The sequence below is a fragment of the Dendrobates tinctorius genome, unplaced genomic scaffold (assembly GCF_039654945.1).
Source record: "Dendrobates tinctorius isolate UK_male_01 unplaced genomic scaffold, ASM3965494v1 ptg000231l, whole genome shotgun sequence".
Classification (NCBI taxonomy): domain Eukaryota; kingdom Metazoa; phylum Chordata; class Amphibia; order Anura; family Dendrobatidae; genus Dendrobates; species Dendrobates tinctorius.
Genome location: NW_027361898.1, coordinates 6,563,355 through 6,581,891, shown reverse-complemented (window position 1 = coordinate 6,581,891; position 18,537 = coordinate 6,563,355). Strand labels below are relative to the sequence as shown.

Here is an 18,537-nt window from a genome sequence, read left to right as displayed (position 1 = left end):
TATAACTACTATAATACTGCTCCTATGTACAAGAATATAACTACTATAATACAGCCCCTATGTACAAGAATATAACTACTATAATACTGCCCCTATGTACAAGAATATAACTACTATAATACTGCCCCCTATGTACAAGAATATAACTGCTATAATACTGCCCCTATGTACAAGAATATAACTACTATAATACTGCCCCCTATGTACAAGAATATAATACTATTATACTGCTCCTATGTACAAGAATATAACTACTATAATACTGCCCCTATGTACAAGAATATAACTACTATAATACTGCCCCCTATGTACAAGAATATAACTACTATAATACTGCCTCTATGTACAAGAATATAACTACTATAATACTGCCCCTATGTACAAGAATATAACTACTATAATACTTCCCCTATGTACAAGAATATAACTACTATAATACTGCTCCTATGTACAAGAATATATCTACTATAATACTGTCCCTATGTACAAGAATATAACTACTATAATACTGCCCCCTATGTACAAGAATATAACTACTATAATACTGCCCTTATGGACAAGAATATAACTACTATAATACTGCCCTTATGGACAAGAATATAACTACTATAATACTGCCCCTATGTACAAGAATATTACTACTATAATACTGCTCCCTATGTACAAGGATAAAACTACTATAATACTTCCCCTATGTACAAAAATATAACTACTATAATACTGCTCCTATATACAAGAATATAACTACTATAATACTGTCCCCTATGTACAAGAATATAAATACTATAATACTATTTCTATGTACAAGAATATAACTACTATAATACTGCCTCCTATGTAAAAGAATATAACTACTATATTACTGTCCCTGTGTACAAGAATATAACTACTATAATACTGTCCCTATGTGCAAGAATATAACTACTATAATACTGCCCCTATGTACAAGAATATAACTACTATAATACTGCCCCTATGTACAAGAATATAACTACTATAATACTGCCCCCTATGTACAAGAAAATAACTACTATAATACTGCCCTTATGGACAAGAATATAACTACTATAATACTGCCCCAATATACAAGAATATAACTACTATAATACTGTCTCCTATGTACAAGAATATAACTACTATAATACTGGTCCTATGTACAGGAATATAATTACTATGATACTGCCCTTATGGACAAGAATATAACTACTATATTCTGCTCTATATTAATACTCTGAGCACTGCCACCTCGGTAAAAACTATAAAAATTGTAATTAAATAAAAGACTCATATCTCTGGAATCATATGGCAGATTTTTTAAAAAGTAATAATAATTAAAAAAAAAAATGGAATAGTTAGAGGGGGTAACAGTATTAACAGCAAAAACTGGCCAATTGTGAAATGGTGACAGGTCCTCTTTTAATCATAATTTATCCTTGATGTAGGTGTCACAGATGAGTGAATTTACAAGCGTAGTCTTCCGCTCTTCTCCCCAATGTGGGTGAAGATGTATAAGTCAATAACAGTAATTTTCCTTAAAGGTTACAGTGTTTTCGTGCCGCTCTCTATGTACACAGCTCAATATGGAAATGGTCTAAAAATCAGATTAGAGGTTGTTTATGGAGAAGAGGATGAGATGCATTCAGGGCGGTTAGTAAATGGCAGAATTAGAATAATGCATTGATCGGCTTCTTTTTAAATGGCCACAACCACAGGACTTTTTTTTTTTTTTTTTTTTTTTTAAACGTTGGACAGAAAGTCTCATTGTTATAATGTCGACCATTCTATGCTGATTTATTATTTCATTGTAGATTTTCTGATATACCGCACCACATTCCCAGCATAGTGATTTATGATAAAGTTCTGGTTACATACAGTCTCCACTAGAGGGCTATCAGGAGATCGCATTCAGATTTAGCGGTCCCCCTAGTGGTGGCTGCATGTAACAAGAATCTGTGTCATCAGAACATTCTATGTCATCACAACATTCTGGAGAAGACATAGCACACGGACTCTCACTGGCCTGAGTCTTCAGCCATGAAGTCTTCAGCAGTCATTGCGGTCCTCATGCTTTTTTGTCTCTATGTTGAGAAGTCCGGATCAAGAAAACATGATACAAGAAAATTAAAAAAATTAAACGCATCACTGGAAATTGCCTTGATAGTGTTAAACATCCGCTGCAACAACGGAAATGGTACAGATTACAATGCCATGGAGGGGCCCAATGCAACTGAACATAGGCGACCCATCACTATTGCTGCCAGGCAGGGGGTCACCTGGGGCCCACCAGGCGCAGTCACCAGGAGCTACAGCACAGGAAAGGTCTTCTGTGGCGCCTCCCGAGTGCTAGGAATATACCTGCAAGGCTTCATGTAGAAAAGCAAGATGTAAATGAAGAAAAATAAGTGCCTGATGCCATAGTGCCAATCACCATGAATCACAACGCGGTACCACGTACCCAAACTGCACCCGCAACATAAGAATAAATGTCACTGGTCTTATATCCTGTAACCAGAAGAATTATTACTGTACGGCAGAACGGATGATGGGAGGTGTAGTACTATAACGCTCTCAAGTGGTGTATCACACATGATGGGATTAGATATACAGCTTGGCAGACATCACACAGGGTAGGATTAGATACACCACTCACTAGACAGGATCACACAGGATAGGATTAGATACACAGCTCAGCAGACAGTATCTCACAGGATAGGATTAGATACATAGCTCAGCAGACTGTATCACACAGGATAGGATTAGATACACAGCTCAGCAGACAGTATCTCACAGGATAGGATTAGATACACGGCTCAGCAGACAGTATCACACAGGATAGGATTAGATACACGGCTCAGCAGTCAGTATCACACAGGATAGGATTAGATACACCACTCACTAGACAGGATCACACAGGATAGGATTAGATACACAGATCAGCAGACAGTATCTCACAGGATAGGATTAGATACACGGCTCAGCAGAAAGTATCACACAGAATAGGATTAGATACACAGCTCAGCAGACAGTATCACACAGGATAGGATTAGATACACTGCTCAGCAGACAGTATCACACAGGAGAGTATTACATACACAGCTCAGCAGACAGTATCACACAGGATAGGATTAGATACACAGCTCAGCAGACAGTATCACACAGGATAGGGTTAGATACACAGCCCAGCACAGTATCACACGGGATAGGATTAGATGCACAGCTCAGCAGACAGGATCACACAGGATAGGATTAGATACACAGCTCAGCAGACAGTATCACACAGGATAGGATTAGATACACTGCTCAGCAGACAGTATCACACAGGAGAGTATTACATACACAGCTCAGCAGACAGTATCACACAGGATAGGATTAGATACACAGCTCAGCAGACAGTATCACACAGGATAGGATTAGATACACAGCCCAGCACAGTATCACACGGGATAGGATTAGATGCACAGCTCAGCAGACAGGATCACACAGGATAGGATTAGATACACAGCTCAGCAGTCAGTATCACAGGATAGGATTAGATACACGGCTCAGCAGAGAGGATCACACAGGATAGGATTAGATACACAGCTCAGTAGACAGTATCACACAGGATAGGATTAGATACACAGCTCAGTAGACAGTATCACACAGGAGAGAATTACACGACTAACCAGACAGTATCACACAGGACAGGATTAGATACATGGCTTAGCAGACAGGATCACACAGGATACGATTAGATACACAGCTCAGCATGACAGTATCACACAGGATAGGATTAAATACATGGCTCAGCAGAGAGGATCACACAGGATAGGAATATATACACAGCTCAGTAGACAGTATCACACAGGAGAGAATTACACGACTAACCAGACAGTATCACACAGGATAGGATTAGATACACAGCTCAGCAGACAGTATCACACAGGATAGGATTAGATACATGGCTTAGCAGAGAGTATCACACAGGATAGGATTAGATACATGGCTCAGCAGACAGGATCACACAGGATAGGATTAGATACACGGCTCAGTAGTCGGCATCACACAGGAGAGGATTAGATACACGGCTCTGCAGTCGGCATCACAGAGGAGAGGATTAGATACACGGCTCAGCAGACAGCATCACACAGGAGAGGATTAGATGCACGGCTCTGCAAACAGCATCACACAGGAGAGGACATGTATAACGTGCCAATAAATCAAGCAATATCTTCACCAGCTCGTTGATTGCAACCTCATTTCTACTTGGATATACAGGATAGGAATAGATACACAGCTCAGCAGTCAGTATCACACAGGAAAGGATTAGATACAGGGCTCAGCAGTCAGTATCACACAGGATAGGATTAGATACACGGCTCAGCAGACAGTATCACATAGGATTAGATACACAGCTCAGCAGACTGTATAACTTGATTAGATACCTTGCTGGCTTATTTTCCCAAGCTATGACGTCCTGATTACATTACTGTACTCGGCCTGTTTCTTGCTCGGGGTAATGGCGGCAGATTACGCACGATTTTACCATGTGCGTCTCACACTTTGTAAATATCTGCTAAAGTGACAACAACCCGATAACTCGTCACGACTCTCACATTACGCACGGCGGCTTCTCAGGAACACGGCAGACACTGTGTATACCTAATCACTGTGACAGCAGCAGATGTATCTCCCACATACTTTAGGTCTGTCAGTCAGGAAATATGGCAGCTAACATGGTTGTCACTCAGCTTTTTGAGAGTCCTGACCGGCCTGGCTATAGTGGCATGTAATGTAGGAGTTTACATTGTGGTAAGATCTTGCCGTCATTGGTGTGCAGCAACGTGGGGTCCTCTCAGCTTTCCTGCCATTACTGTGAGGCCTACAGGCCTGAGCTCACAGAAGACCAAGGAGCTACCCATGGCAACCAATCAGATTCCAGCTCTTATGTTCACAGAGCAAGTAAGAATATGAAAGCTGCATTATGATTAGTTGCTATGGGAAACCTATTTTTTGAGGCCTAAGGCCTGTGTGAAGGAAATAAGGACAAAAGCCAAATGGGTGAATCAATCAGTAGTACAAAAACACGGCTGCCTATATACCATGAAATAAAAACAGCGCCACCCCTGTCCACAGTGCAAAATATCAGTCCTGTGCACACATGGAGTTCATGGGTTGCCATGGCATGTGGGGACATAGTGGAGTGGGTGTCACCGCCATTGTAGGAGATTCTTTAATTTTATTGGACGCGTCAATACTGTAACACTGCAGCATTAGTCCCATAGGACTGAAAAGTAAAAAAAAATAAATAAATAAAATGTAAGATTGAATGCCTGTCTGAAAATATAGGAAATGACCCCCTCAGGTACAAATTCTGCCCCCGCACCCTTGTGACTGAGAGCTTCACCTGGGGTTTATGGTCGATATATCCTGGGAAATGCACAAGGTTGTGACCCCATATTCCATTTCTTTACGGGTCAAATCAATTACACAAATCAGCAGCGTCCACTTTACATTTATATTGTAATTAGGTTTATTATACAGCAACATACAGGGACACCAGACGCGCCCGCCACCATCAGTAACCTCCAGTGATGAACTTCAGTCCTAAAAGTGTAACTAATGAGCCCACCTATAACAAAGACCCCTCAGACGTCCACGCTCCTTGCACACGTCCCATTCATATCTTAAGCAAATAACACAGAGGCATGATAGAATATGGGGCTGTTCACACATCTGCTTTTTTTCTAGGACTGACCACCTGTTTAAGAAAAAAATAAATTTAAAAAAAAAAAGGAGACACGTCAATTTTTTCATCTCAGTCATTGGGTCTGTGGAAAATCAGAAACATAAGATACCAGAAAAGGAGAAATTTGGGAAAAAAAAAAAAACAGGCAGACATTACAAAAATGGATGTAAGTCGAATCCAGAGCTATGACAGAAAACAAGTTAGATTTAATAGAAATGTATGTCTGAACGCGGTCTAACGATGGCGTAATTTGGAGGAATATGGAAGTTTTAGTCTTGGCCCCCAAGCCTCCCACTAATTCCTCAGCCTCCACTAAGGTGGGATTTATAGAAATCATGACCACATTAATCAGAGATTTTGGAGGTCATGTAAATCGTTTTGGGCTTTGACCAAAGCCCTCATTATTTGTCAAAGCAAAAAGGAGGACGGGTATTAATCTTCTATGGGTACCATTAGTGTTTTGCGTTATACATGATGGAGGGCACCTGGGGTATAGGAGGTATCCTGCCCATCACAGTTCCCGCTCGCGTTTCTCGGTAATGAACAGGTTCAGCGTTGACCTTTTCTTATGGGGAACGGTCAGACTTTCCTCTTGTTTCGCCTCTTTTTCGATCATCCCAGTAGGTAATCTAATGGCGCAAGACGCGTGGTCCACCAGCGCTCGCGGCAGGGACCCAGTTTTCTTCCAGGCCTTGTACTCTGGGTCGTACACAAAGACGCCATCTTCCTTATTCATACGTCTTAAGGAGCCACCGCCAGTTATGAAGAGCTTGGAATTGTGGGTGGTTATACTGAACTGGCAGCAGTCGAAGGGGGAGAGCTTGAGGGCGCTCCACTGGTCGGCGGCCGGACAGTAATACTCCGTCTCGTTGACGTGGATCCATTCCTTAGCCTGTAAAGAACAGATGTTGACTGCAGTTGCAGTAGCATTTATTGCCGCAAATGGAGCCCGAATGAATAAAACTGATCACTTTTACAAACCTCTTATTTTCTGCTACTCACCGCGTTCAACGTGCGTCCGCCAACGCAAAAGATTTTATCTCCAACAGCAGCCATTCCGTGATCGCACCGAGCAAACGTCATGGCACGATTTACCACCCAGCGCTTCAGTCTTGGCAAATAGCTGTATACTTCATTAAGGGTCTTACTAGTCGAATACCCCCCTGTCAGCGATAAACGATGAAATCAGAGTGATAATGGAAGCAGATACAGCTGCACAGAGTATTTCAGGAGGAGAGCACTTCCCTTTGTGGGTAGAGAGGGTGGATTGGAGATCTGTCCATTTCTGTAATGATTACACTGAGGGCAGTGCTGCAACTTATAAAACAGCTTCATAATGTGAATAGGAGTAAAATAAAAGTCTACAGGAGCACAGAGTGTTTCAGGAGGAAGGTGCTGATCTTTGGGGAATGTAGGGGGCAGGGGATTCAGAGACTTTTCCATTCCTGTAATGATGTCAGAGGACAGGGGCAGCATCAGTATGTGAATTAGGGTACAGAAAAAAAAATAAATAGTGGAGTCCACAGCAGCACAGAGTGTTTTAGGAGAGGTGTTTTTTTGATTTTATGGTGTGAGGGGTTTGGACCTATCCACAGAACTATGTATGACTGAAACAGTTAAAATGTGGTATATATCCATTGGAAAAAACACAGGTTGGGAGCAGAGCATGTAGTTTCCTAGCAGCACAGAGTATTTCTGGAGAGAGACGTACTGATCTTGTGGGGGGCCACTAAAAAGCAAGGTGCCAGCAGCACAGAGTACTTCAGGAGATATAGGATTTGATGATCGGGAGGTCAAGACTGCATATGACAGGTGATGTGAGGATGTGAACAGAGACAAGTGGGAGGTCATAGTCTGAGCAGCACAGAGTATTTTAGGTGGATGAGTTTAAACCTCATCCCCCTAAACATTTAAATCTAGTCACGTATTTACCAGAAATGTACATGATGCCTTTATGGGTGGTGCCGGCGTGATCGGCCACCGGGATGGGGAAGGGAGCGGTATACTCCCACTTGTTTTCGGCAGGGTAATACTCTTCCACATTTGGGGTGAGATGGCCCAGAAGGGAGCCTCCACCCACAGCAATGATACGCTCGCCAATCACTTCTGTGTGGAAGCGGGTTCTTCTCTCTAACATGCCGGCAACTTGTAGCCATGAGCCACAGCGCGGATCAAACCGGAATACCTGCAGGGATTACATGACAAGAAATAGGATTACTTATAGGCGGCAGGAAACAGATGCCAGGGCGGCGGGCATGTGGTTATCCCAGGCTTACATGTCAAGTCGTCAGGAATGGGCCTGGGTCAAGGTTACCCAAGGAGCAATAATCACCTGCTAGTACACCTGCAGTGCCTCCTCCATGCCTGAAGGTGGAGACAGATCACAACCTAACCCAACTACCATCAGTGATCAATCACTATCATGTCCAATTTTGTAGAAAAAAAAGTTTAAAAGCATTTAATTTACTATAATGTGTTTCATTTACTTTTCAAGACCTCAGCTAGTTGTCACAAGGACACATACAGAGGCTGAAAACCCATTTTGCGTACATCCAAAATTTACACTGGTGCAGTTTGTTGCAATGTTTCAGTGTAGACAATCCTGTAGGAGTCAAACAAGTCATCAGTGCCAGTCCACCTCCTGCCCTAATAATTTGCTACAATGTAGCAGTGCAGGGAAAATCTCAGGAATCCAAGCTTTTTAGCAATGTACCAAAATGTGGTGGAAAAAATAATCTGTGGGGTTTCATTCACAGAAAGCAAGCAGAGATCTTGAGAAAGGTGAAGAATTGAAACAAAGTACACCTAAATAAAATGGGAATGATTAGTGATATCAACTTCCTGTTTGTGGCACATTAGTATATGAGAGGGGGGAACTTTTCAAGATGAGTGGTGACCATCGCGGCAATTTTGAAGTCGGCCATTTTGGATCCAACTTCATTCAAAGTGCTGCCCAGTGTGTTGGATTGTCAATGCAACCCTCTTCTCCCACTCTTGACACACTGATAGCAACACCGCAGAAGAAATGCTAGAACCGACTTCCAGTATCCATTGTTTCAGATGCTGTACATCTCATATCTTCACAGCATAGACAATTGCCCTCAGATGACCCAAAGATAGAAAGTCTAAGTGGGTCAGATCGGGAGACCTTGGTGGCCATTCAACTAGCCCATGACGACCAATCCACTTTCCAGAAAACTGTACATGTAGGAATGCTATGACCTGACACCCATAATTGATGGTATGGTGTGGTATATGGGGTATAAAGATAGTGGGGCCATTCTTCATCAATGGAACCCTCAAAGCCACTGGCTATCTGAAATTGCTACATGACGATGTGTTGCCCTCTTTATGCACTGAAGATGGCACGTTCCCCGAGTTTTTCCAGCAAGATGGTGCACTACCACGTTATGGGTGTCAGGTCCTAGCATTCCTACAAGGAACCTGACCCCTTTAAATTAGCATTTCTTCTGCATGTTGCTATCAGTGTGTCAAGAGTGGGAGAAGAGGGTTGCATTGACAATCCAACACAATGGGCAGCACTTTAACACATTTTATGAGAGGTCATAAACTTGTAAATAACTCATGAAAGAATAAAGTTATGTTAAAACCAAGCACACACCATTGTTTTTCTTGTGAAATTCTCAAGTTTGATGTGTCACATCACCCTCTTCCCATTGGAAAAAATAAAGCTGGATCCAAAATGGCCGCCATGGTCACCACCCATCTTGAAAAGTTTCCCCCCTCCCATATACTAATGTGCCACAAACAGGAAGTTGATATCACCAACCATTCCCACACAGTGCATTTTTGTGCGCTGGGCACAGCGTCAAAAGGGCGCAAGCGCCGGCAAAAATGTGCCAGCGCAAGACCAGCGTACCCAACGCTAAATATAGGGTACACTGATCGTATGCAGCGTCATGCGATCAGAGGAGGAGCTGACCGGAGGGGGCGCAGCCGGGGGCAGAGCTTTGCGGCGGCCATGCGCTGCGCCTGGTAACGCTAGTGTGAAACTAGCCTTATTTAGGTGTATCCATATAAAAGGCCCAGTCTGTATAATAGAAAATTGAAGACCTAACCAATATATGATTTTCAAAAAAATGGGGAGAGGAAAAGTGAAATTATCTTGTAAGCCCAACGTCAGTGCCCCTCCATGAAGGCCAATAAAAATGTTGTTACCTCATTCGATGGATGTTTGCCCAACGGGTCGAAGCAGGTTTGCCCTCCGATGACATACAGGAAGTCATTGATGACCGCCACGCAGTGATTGTAGACTGGAGAACACATCTCCCCCAGCTCAGACCACGAGCTGCCATCGTCATCTTGCACCCAAATACTCCCCAGGACTTGGTTATCATTCGTCCTCCCGCCCAGAACCAGGAGCTTGTCAGAACTGGACCTAATGGTGGTACCCTCACAGTGCAGCGTGGGCTGAGCATACACCTGAGAGTGGTACTTCAAAGCCTCCTGCAAGTAGCGGAAACAGCAGGAGTCTGTTTTCATGATGGCCACTTCCTTCACGCATCGCTGTAGATCTTCTACAGGAATCAGGGGGAAGCGGACCCTCTTGAGAATATCTCCTGCTTCCTTTAACCGCGAACTGTCGTGCTGCAGCCAAGACACCGCCACGTGGAACAGATCCAGCTCACTGCATCCCGGGATGTCGTCGCTCTCCAGGATGTCACACAGTGTCGCTTTATCCACTAGATTCAGGCCCCCCGAGTTCCCGGGGACACATTGGTACTGATGGCTTACGTAGCCGCTGGCCTTCTCCCTCAGCTCCTCCGGGCCCAGCCTCTTGGCGATCTTCAGTATGTCCAAACAGGTGTTATGGTTCAGGCCATCTTCCAAAAAAAGGAAGCAAAGTTTTACCGCCTCCCGGACGAGTAGGACCTCTGCCGCCTTTAATGAGTCCTCCACATTGTCCCAAGACAGGTGAAGCTTGTTGGAGTAGATGAAGTCCAGAATGCTCTGAAGCCCTTTGGTGCTGACCTCCTTCAGTCTTACGGTGTCACCGACTTTAGGATCTGTAAACAGCAGTTGAAAGTAGGAGCTGGCAGAGGCCAATATTAACTTGTGAGCCGGGAAGAGTGCTCCATCCACAACCAGAGTCACGTCGCACAGATCCCGCTGGGATCGGAAGAGCCGCATCCTCTCCAGCAGTTTCTCCGGGTAGTTGTCGGATGTGAGGGTGCTGTTGACGGATCTGTTATACATATTTACTATGGACACTGATGATTCCTAATGTAACAGTCAGCTACATTGCCATCAGCGACTGATATTCTCCAGGTAGCTGCTGCTGCCACCAGTAAGGGTTCACATTGTGTACTTGGCGTCGTCACCTACAACACTCCCCGCAGTACCTGGCAATATCCCATATCTGACCCCTGCAACAATAACACAACTGACCCCTGGGGCCTGGTGGCTTCAAGCCCCATTTCCTGAACAAGCCCAGGCTTGTACACCCTAGTAACAAAAGACCAAAGGAATGTAAAAGGTCAACAGCAATAATACACGTGCAATATACCTAATGCAAGACGGAGCTGGCTCCTTCTCATATTGCCATATTATGACAGCTTACTGCAAGAGATGTAAAGATTGCAGAATTATCTGAATCCAAGCTCTCCAGTATGGGGGCATTGTTTATCCTGAACTCCTGATGCATGAATAAAATGCCAGAGCTGCAGTGAAGACTGACACATGTAACTGCACATAGAAACGCATATGTATGTTGCCACCAGTCACAGTCATGCCTTTCCTAGAGTTCTACAAGTCATAACGATATTGTCCTGTCTTTACATTTACCCAACATGTTAAAGCATTTTAGATTTTCATTGAAATGACTTTCGTGGTCATGGTGATACCGAATATTTTTCTTTTTGATACGGAAACGTTTGAGAGGGACATTGGGTGCCCAAATGGATCCCACACTGGGTTCATGCTAAATGCCGCTGTTAAGAGACTGACAGTGCCATTTAAATGGTTTAACAGCAGGGATTAGAGCCAGCTCCGATTACTTCTGTCAAACACAGCACATTCCCTACACAATATAAAATCTCTACAATTCTAGCTTCCTCCAGCCACCAGTACATGGAGCTGCACTGAATATTGAGCTCAATGAATACTTCATGCTGTGAGCTCCCTCTAGTGGTGGCTGCACGAAGCTAGAATTGCATCATTTAACCCTTCGTATATGTGGGGGGGGTTGGCACTCTGCAACAGATAAAAAGAGCACCAAGTCTGTAAGGACGGTTTAAGAACTTAATTAGTGGACAATAATCATCACAACACAACAGTTTAACTCAATGTGATCTTTACTGGAGCCAGGGAGAAAAACTTTACAAGAGGATACAGAGGGATCAACAGAATCTTGTGCACTGGTTATAAGAAAAAAAAAAAGTAAAAAAAATATATATATAATTGGCAATTATTTCACAGTTATGACGAAAAATAAATTGCAACCTCCAGACCTGCTTTCTCCATCATAAACAGTCACAGGGAATGGAGCGCAGTGGATTTTTGCACTTGTATAACCGGAATGATAGGATTAAGTATTAGACAACTGCATATAAGGCAACTCCCTCATTTACAGCAGTCTTGGAAATCCCTCCCTTTAGAAATAAGGGAAGAGGAGGGAAGTCCCAGTCCTGAGCTGTATGTACTTCATGCCAATGTGTTGTGTACTCTTATTAACCCTATGGAATGACAGCATGCAATACCTCCCACTACCACCACTACCACCACTGTCACCAGCGAGCAACGGTGCTTACACCACACCAGATTTGTAGTTTTTAAAACTGAACCCTTACAAAAAAAAAAAAAAAAAAAGACTTGACACTGTGTCATGACCGTATGAACTGCTGGAGATCGGCGACATGCTTAGTAAATCAGAAAACAGTGTGATCGGATTGTGTGTACAAAACGAAAGCGCTCAAACTAACATTGGCTAAAAAAAAAAATAAATAATAAAATACAAAAATGATCCCTGCTGCGTGTGCTGTTTATTGGTGCATCGTAGATGTAGTCCTCAGTATAAATAGGAGTTAAATGAGATCCTAGCTGCGATACAATGCAGATTTGGATGTGACTGGAGTATGTACACGTAACCCAATATACAAAACTATGCTTCAAGAAGAATGGACATAAAGGAGGAGTCTGAAGTGCAACGCTTCCATGTTTCACCAGCAGTGGGAGCAGTATTTTATATTATTACAGCGATTGTTCATTATTGGCCCCAGAGGAAGGCGAGATGACTGTAAATGAGGAGTTAATATATACATATGCACATATATACAATAATCACCCAAATAAACTCTCTATATACACATAATAAAGAAGAATATATTAGATGACCCCTCTTGTAGAATATATGACACAGATAATCCTTATATCGGGCGCAGTGAATGGATCGCACAGTAACTGGCTCCTGAATTGCACTTTACCAGTAATGGCCACTTTGGTTAATGAAGAGCAATGTGGGTGCCGACAGACCCTAGTGGCACCCTCGCTCCGTCCTTTAATAGCCCCCATCCCCGACTATGTACAACATTGCCTCCCAGTATGTCAGTGCTGGGGGTCTCACCATTACCTCTTCACATTGGTTTGGTTCAGTACACGAGTAAGATCATCCTCAAACTTACAAAAGGGGTGCCCAATCATAGAGAACCCCATTTATTTACCACTGGCCTCCAAAAAAAATATATTAAAGAACTGTCCAAAGTATTCAGGTTCCCCGCACATATGAGAGTTGGGACTGCTGTCCCTTTAAGTCGGATGACCATAGCCCCCATGCAGTATTACCCATGAAAGTAAATGACCAGCTGCGCTTGATGCCAGATCTGCTCTAAGAATTATGCAAGCTCCCAGTATTTACACGTCACAGCTTATGGTGGGAATTAGTCACAGTGTTCCCCAACAATCAAGTGGGACGGTTTCCTGGCCTGACGTAAATCCAATCCAGCAATTTCATTTTTGCCAAAAGCACATTTCTTAAACGTCATCATTCCTGAGTTATATAATGAAAACAATTAAAGTTTTACCAATCAGAGGTTGTTAAAAAGATCCAGAATTCAGCCCTAATCATATTTATAAGGCATCTTTACAGAGCTCCAAATCCCCTAATCACAGCCACAGACATACATACCACCAATAGGGGGAGCTCCCTGCATACAGAGATACATGAGACTGTCTGCAGCCACCACTAGGGGGAGCGCCCTGTATACAGAGATACATAAGGTTCTGTCTGCAGCCACCACTAGGGGGAGCTCCCTGTATACTGAGATACATGAGATTACGCTTGCAGCCACTACTAGGTGGAGCTCCTTACATACAGGAGATACATGATAACATTCTGTCTGCAGCCACCACCACTAGGTGGAGCTCCTTACATACAGGAGATACATGATAACATTCTGTCTGCAGCCACCACCACTAGAGGGAGCTCCCTGTATACAGAGATACATGATAAGATCCTGTCTGCAGCCACCACTAGGGGGAGCTCCCTGTATACAGAGATACATGATAAGATTCTGTCTACAGCCACCACTAGGGGGAGCTCCCTGTACACAGAGATACATGATAAGATCCTGTCTGCAGCCACCACTAGGGGAAGCTCCCTGTATACAGAGGTACATATGATATGATTCTGTCTGCAGCCTCCACTAAGGGGAGCTCCCTGTATACAGAGATACATGATATGATTCTGTCTGCAGCCTCCTCTAGGGGGAGCTCCCTGTATACAGAGGTACATGATATGATTCTGTCTGCAGCCACCACTAGGAGGAGCTCCCTGTATACAGAGATACATGATAGGATTCTGTCTGCAGCCACCACTAAGGGGAGCTCCTTGTATACAGAGATACATGATAAGATCCTGTCTGCAGCCACCACTAGGGGGGAGATCATTACATATGGGTTTTGTATATGTTCCATTGAACTCAGTTGGAAGCTCCCTCTAGTAGTGATGGCAATAACACAGAATTTTATCATTTCACTCTTTAACTATATATACTTTTGCAACTGTACATTTTTATAATCATTTTTATTGTATGCCCAATATATAATTATGGCCACTATGTTGCTGTGCTTTACAGCAAGTACATGGAATTAAAGTGGTTATCTCCCCAGGTTTATCCCAGGGTGGCATGAATTGATGCCAGTAGCCCAATTACATTAAATCCTTGGTTATCTCCTGCAAAGCTGGATCCTCTCCTTGGGCACTCTGCCGAGGCCTCAATAATCATGAGCTGCCCCTCGCCGATCCGCTGATGATTGACTGCCCTTTATACAGTGCATAGGGGAGATAGCTGTCAATCAGCAGAACACAAGCAGAGCTGAAGCACATGTATATTGACTGTTGGGCAGCATAAACCTGGTGACTGATCTCCTTTAAGAAAGAGAAGCAAGAACCTGACCTGTTGATGTCCTTTTGAGAGTGTAGTGGGCATCCTTGGGGCAGAGAGCAATCGTGCTCCGTGCAGAGAGCAATCGTGCTCCGTGCAGAGCTCATACAATGGTATGTTAAGTGTATTACACTGCATAAGAGAGCCACTCATAATGTACAAAGCAAAGCTGAAAGAAAATAAAATGATGAAAAAAATTAGGGGGGTTAGGAGAGAGAAAAAATAAAGCTTGGACCCGTTTGAAACAACGACCGATAGGTTAAAAAAGCAAACAAAAACAACAACAGGACACCACACATTGCCTTTTTCACACAGCGCTTTCTATCAGAAGGTCCAGGCTATGTCCTGAGTGGGTTTTGGCAGTTTCTATCCTCGCTCTTCACCCCTTACATGTTGCTGACAGCAGATACCGAGACCAAAGAACCTAAAGACCTTACATATAGATAGTACGGCAAAGCAGCGCTGATAGTCCAACTGCTCAGAGCAGACCTAGGGTATACAGCATGGTGGATGCAGACCTTCAATAGCTGCCAAGGAGAATGACAGACTAGCCAAGAATGGCGCCATGTTACCTCCGCGCTAGCTAGAAAGTCCAGACCGGAAGAGGGTGCGCCTCCGTGTTGAAGACAAATTTGTCTAGGTTCAGCAAATCAACATCATCAGAAAAAAGTAGGAATAGGTATTTTAGAGTCTCCCCCAGGAAGAAGCTCTCCATCTTGTCCCGTGGCTGAGGATTCGTGGTGCTTTGTACGTTGTTAATGGACGAGTAGCCGCCAGATTCGACCTGATGAGAAAAAGTAAAAGATTAGAAGAAACAAATCTGGGTTTCTTCCAAAACCAGCACCACCCCTGTCAACTGGTTATGGCTGGTATTGCAGTTCAGCTCGAGAGAATCTGATAGAAGGTTGGGACAGATCTTCATCTAAAGGATGCAAGTTAGAAAGGAGCCATTCACAATCAGCAAGCAGAGATTTTGAAAACAGGAAAATACTTCTAAGTGCTATTTTTATGTCCACAGCCGGTGTTCGGTGCACACACAGTTATCTGGGAACCATATGCACAGTAACAACAGTGCAATGTATGTAACGGGGCCAAGCTTCCAATACACTTGCCCCCAGCCATAGAGAACCCCAATAATGAAGAGCAGTCGGCGTCTATTCATTACCCGCGTGTACTTATTGAAGTTCTGCAGTATCTCCCAGCCCCAATCCTGATACTTCGTGTCACCGGTGAAGCGGTATAGGTAGAAAAGGCTTTCCACAGTCTCCGGTCGCAGGAGGTTATGTCTATCCGCAGGCTGCAGAGGAAACCGAAGAGGTGAAAACACTTCAAGGGGCTGTCCCATATACAGGATAGGTGATAAACGTACAATTGCTGGGCCTCGGATTCCTAGAATGGGGGGCCTAAAACCTCCAGTGTGACTAGAGAAGGGGTGAGCGTGTGCGACCACTGTCGATAGGAGTGGAGATCACATATCTCACTGCTGCTTCATTCACACGGGGAACATTGGTACCCCTAGTCTCAGGATAAGTGAGAGTTTCAGCAGACAGCCCCACATTTATCAACTATCTTGTCGATAGGCGAGGAGTGTAGTTTATGAGACATTTATGGATCTTATGTCGTGCAGGAACCTATATGATGATATAAGAGGGGGCAGGAACTCACCTTCACATCAATGTCCTTACTTCCTTTTGATGCGTGCAAGGAGAAGTGGGAGATCTCAGGGCTCAGTCCGGTCTCCATCTGCTTGTACATTTGATAACAGGTCTCCATCAGGGCCCCGGCCAGATCCATGTGATCACTGGTGACACCGTTATGGGCCCCTAAAGCCAAAGTCCCAGGGAGGAAACAGACCAGGTGATCCTAAAGCAGAGAGGAAGAGTCACAATCAGTGGTAATGGAGAAAACGTGCACATATTAGTCAGGGGAACTACAGACACTGTACCCTGAAGTATTGGGGTTTATTCCTCACTTGCCTAAATATTCCCCTAACAGGAAGTGGTGGGAAATCGTGTTGTCGAACCTCAGCCCTGCTGTCTGAATGATAGAGACCATTATGGACTCTCTAAGAATAAGTTGATCACGGAAACCATTAACCCTTTATGTCATCAGTCTAAGAGGATACCCAGCATGGGTGACTACTAGCTGCAAGCACGAGGCGCCCCCTTTAAGAAACCCGGTGGTAGCCAAATGTGGGGGACCCTGTCTCTTGTACCCCATGTTGTCAGAAATTATTATGGAGGGAAGTGACTGCTAAGTTAATATTGCACTTCTATCACACAGCAACGCTGTTATTCTTGGGATGGGGGTTGTCTAAAGAAGAAAAGACCTTTAATTTAAGAGATCATTAAGTTAAAAAGATTTAATCATTGAAGTGATTAATCAAAGAAAATGCAGAAATAGGGTCAGAAAAAGGCTCTCACCATAGGGGGAGAAGTGTCCACTGGGCAGATCTTAAGCATGAATGTGTCTGGCCAATCAGTCTCCTGACCCCAGATGTCATCCACTGGCCACACCAGCGGTATTTGATGATAGTTGTGGGAAGGGTTAATAAGTATAAAAGTAGGCAACAAGTTTCCTTTAAGGAGTTCTCCCATATGGCAGTAAGGAAGGTACGACTTTTCCATAATTTGCAGTCCCCTCTCCACGACATACGCTCCTTGTACGTTAGGTTTGCTGGACCAGAAGTAAAGCACTGCGACATCTATGTAGGTCATGTGAGTGGTTTATATTGGGTGATCGATGCTCATGACCCTAATATGATCGGACATATCATGGACAGATTAGTGTTACATCAGCACTGCCATTGAGTCCTTCCTGGTCCGTGCAGCAGCACCACTGTGTGGTAGATCACAGGTGCCACAACTCATGGTAGCTGAACATCTGTGGAAAGGTTGATAATAAAAGTTCTCACCATTTTTGGGCTGAAGTGACCATGAGAAAGTTCCCCAACAAACGTCAGTCTGTTTGGCTCAGATTTCCGCAGCAAGTTTTTCTTCACGCCTTCAATGGCCTGCATGTAATCCTCGAGGAACCTGCGAACAGACGATTAATATTGGTGGGATATTAAGGAGGCGGTAATCCCCCACATGTAATATAACAACTCTTGTAGGGACTTACGAGGCTTCTTTTTTGCCGCTTTGAATCCACTGCTTAAGCAAATACTCGTAGTAGCTGTCAGCACGGGCGCCAAGAGTGAAGACGCCAAGATGGCTGAACTGCCCACTGTTGGTGTTGATGAACATGGGCACCAGGCCGTCACGCTTCCCAGCCAGGGTGTGAACATGTTGGGTGACCTGATCCACCACATTCTGGAAGAAAATTTTCAACATTTTGTATATGCACACGTAGATGGGACATTAATCCCTTTCAGACATAGGATGTTCTGATGCATCTTATGCCAGACAG

The 18,537-nt window shown here is 43.8% G+C and overlaps 2 protein-coding genes across 3 annotated transcripts in view; both read right to left on the bottom strand.

The window, feature by feature from the left end:
• Window positions 1–5,494: 5,494 nt before the first annotated feature.
• LOC141059871 (kelch-like protein 9) lies at window positions 5,495–11,877 on the bottom strand. The gene is made up of 4 exons (XM_073556042.1): window positions 9,908–11,877; window positions 7,661–7,913; window positions 6,731–6,891; window positions 5,495–6,620 (listed from the first exon to the last, which is right to left on the bottom strand). The coding sequence occupies exons 1-4, from the start codon at window positions 10,943–10,945 to the stop codon at window positions 6,240–6,242; spliced, it is 1,833 nt and encodes a 610-aa protein (XP_073412143.1). The 5' UTR covers window positions 10,946–11,877; the 3' UTR covers window positions 5,495–6,239.
• A 147-nt stretch (window positions 11,878–12,024) lies between these two features.
• MAN1B1 (mannosidase alpha class 1B member 1) overlaps window positions 12,025–18,537 on the bottom strand; it is a 58,216-nt gene continuing 51,703 nt past the window's right edge. The window contains exons 9-13 of one of the 2 annotated variants that reach the window (XM_073556041.1): window positions 18,250–18,440; window positions 18,044–18,164; window positions 16,795–16,992; window positions 16,295–16,426; window positions 12,025–15,913 (exon numbers count right to left, since the gene is read on the bottom strand). In XM_073556041.1, the coding sequence (XP_073412142.1) occupies window positions 15,713–15,913; window positions 16,295–16,426; window positions 16,795–16,992; window positions 18,044–18,164; window positions 18,250–18,440 (843 nt within the window). In that variant the 3' untranslated portion in view covers window positions 12,025–15,712. The remainder of the gene's footprint in view (window positions 15,914–16,294; window positions 16,427–16,794; window positions 16,993–18,043; window positions 18,165–18,249; window positions 18,441–18,537) is intronic. The other variant, XR_012222617.1, reaches the window with a different exon arrangement.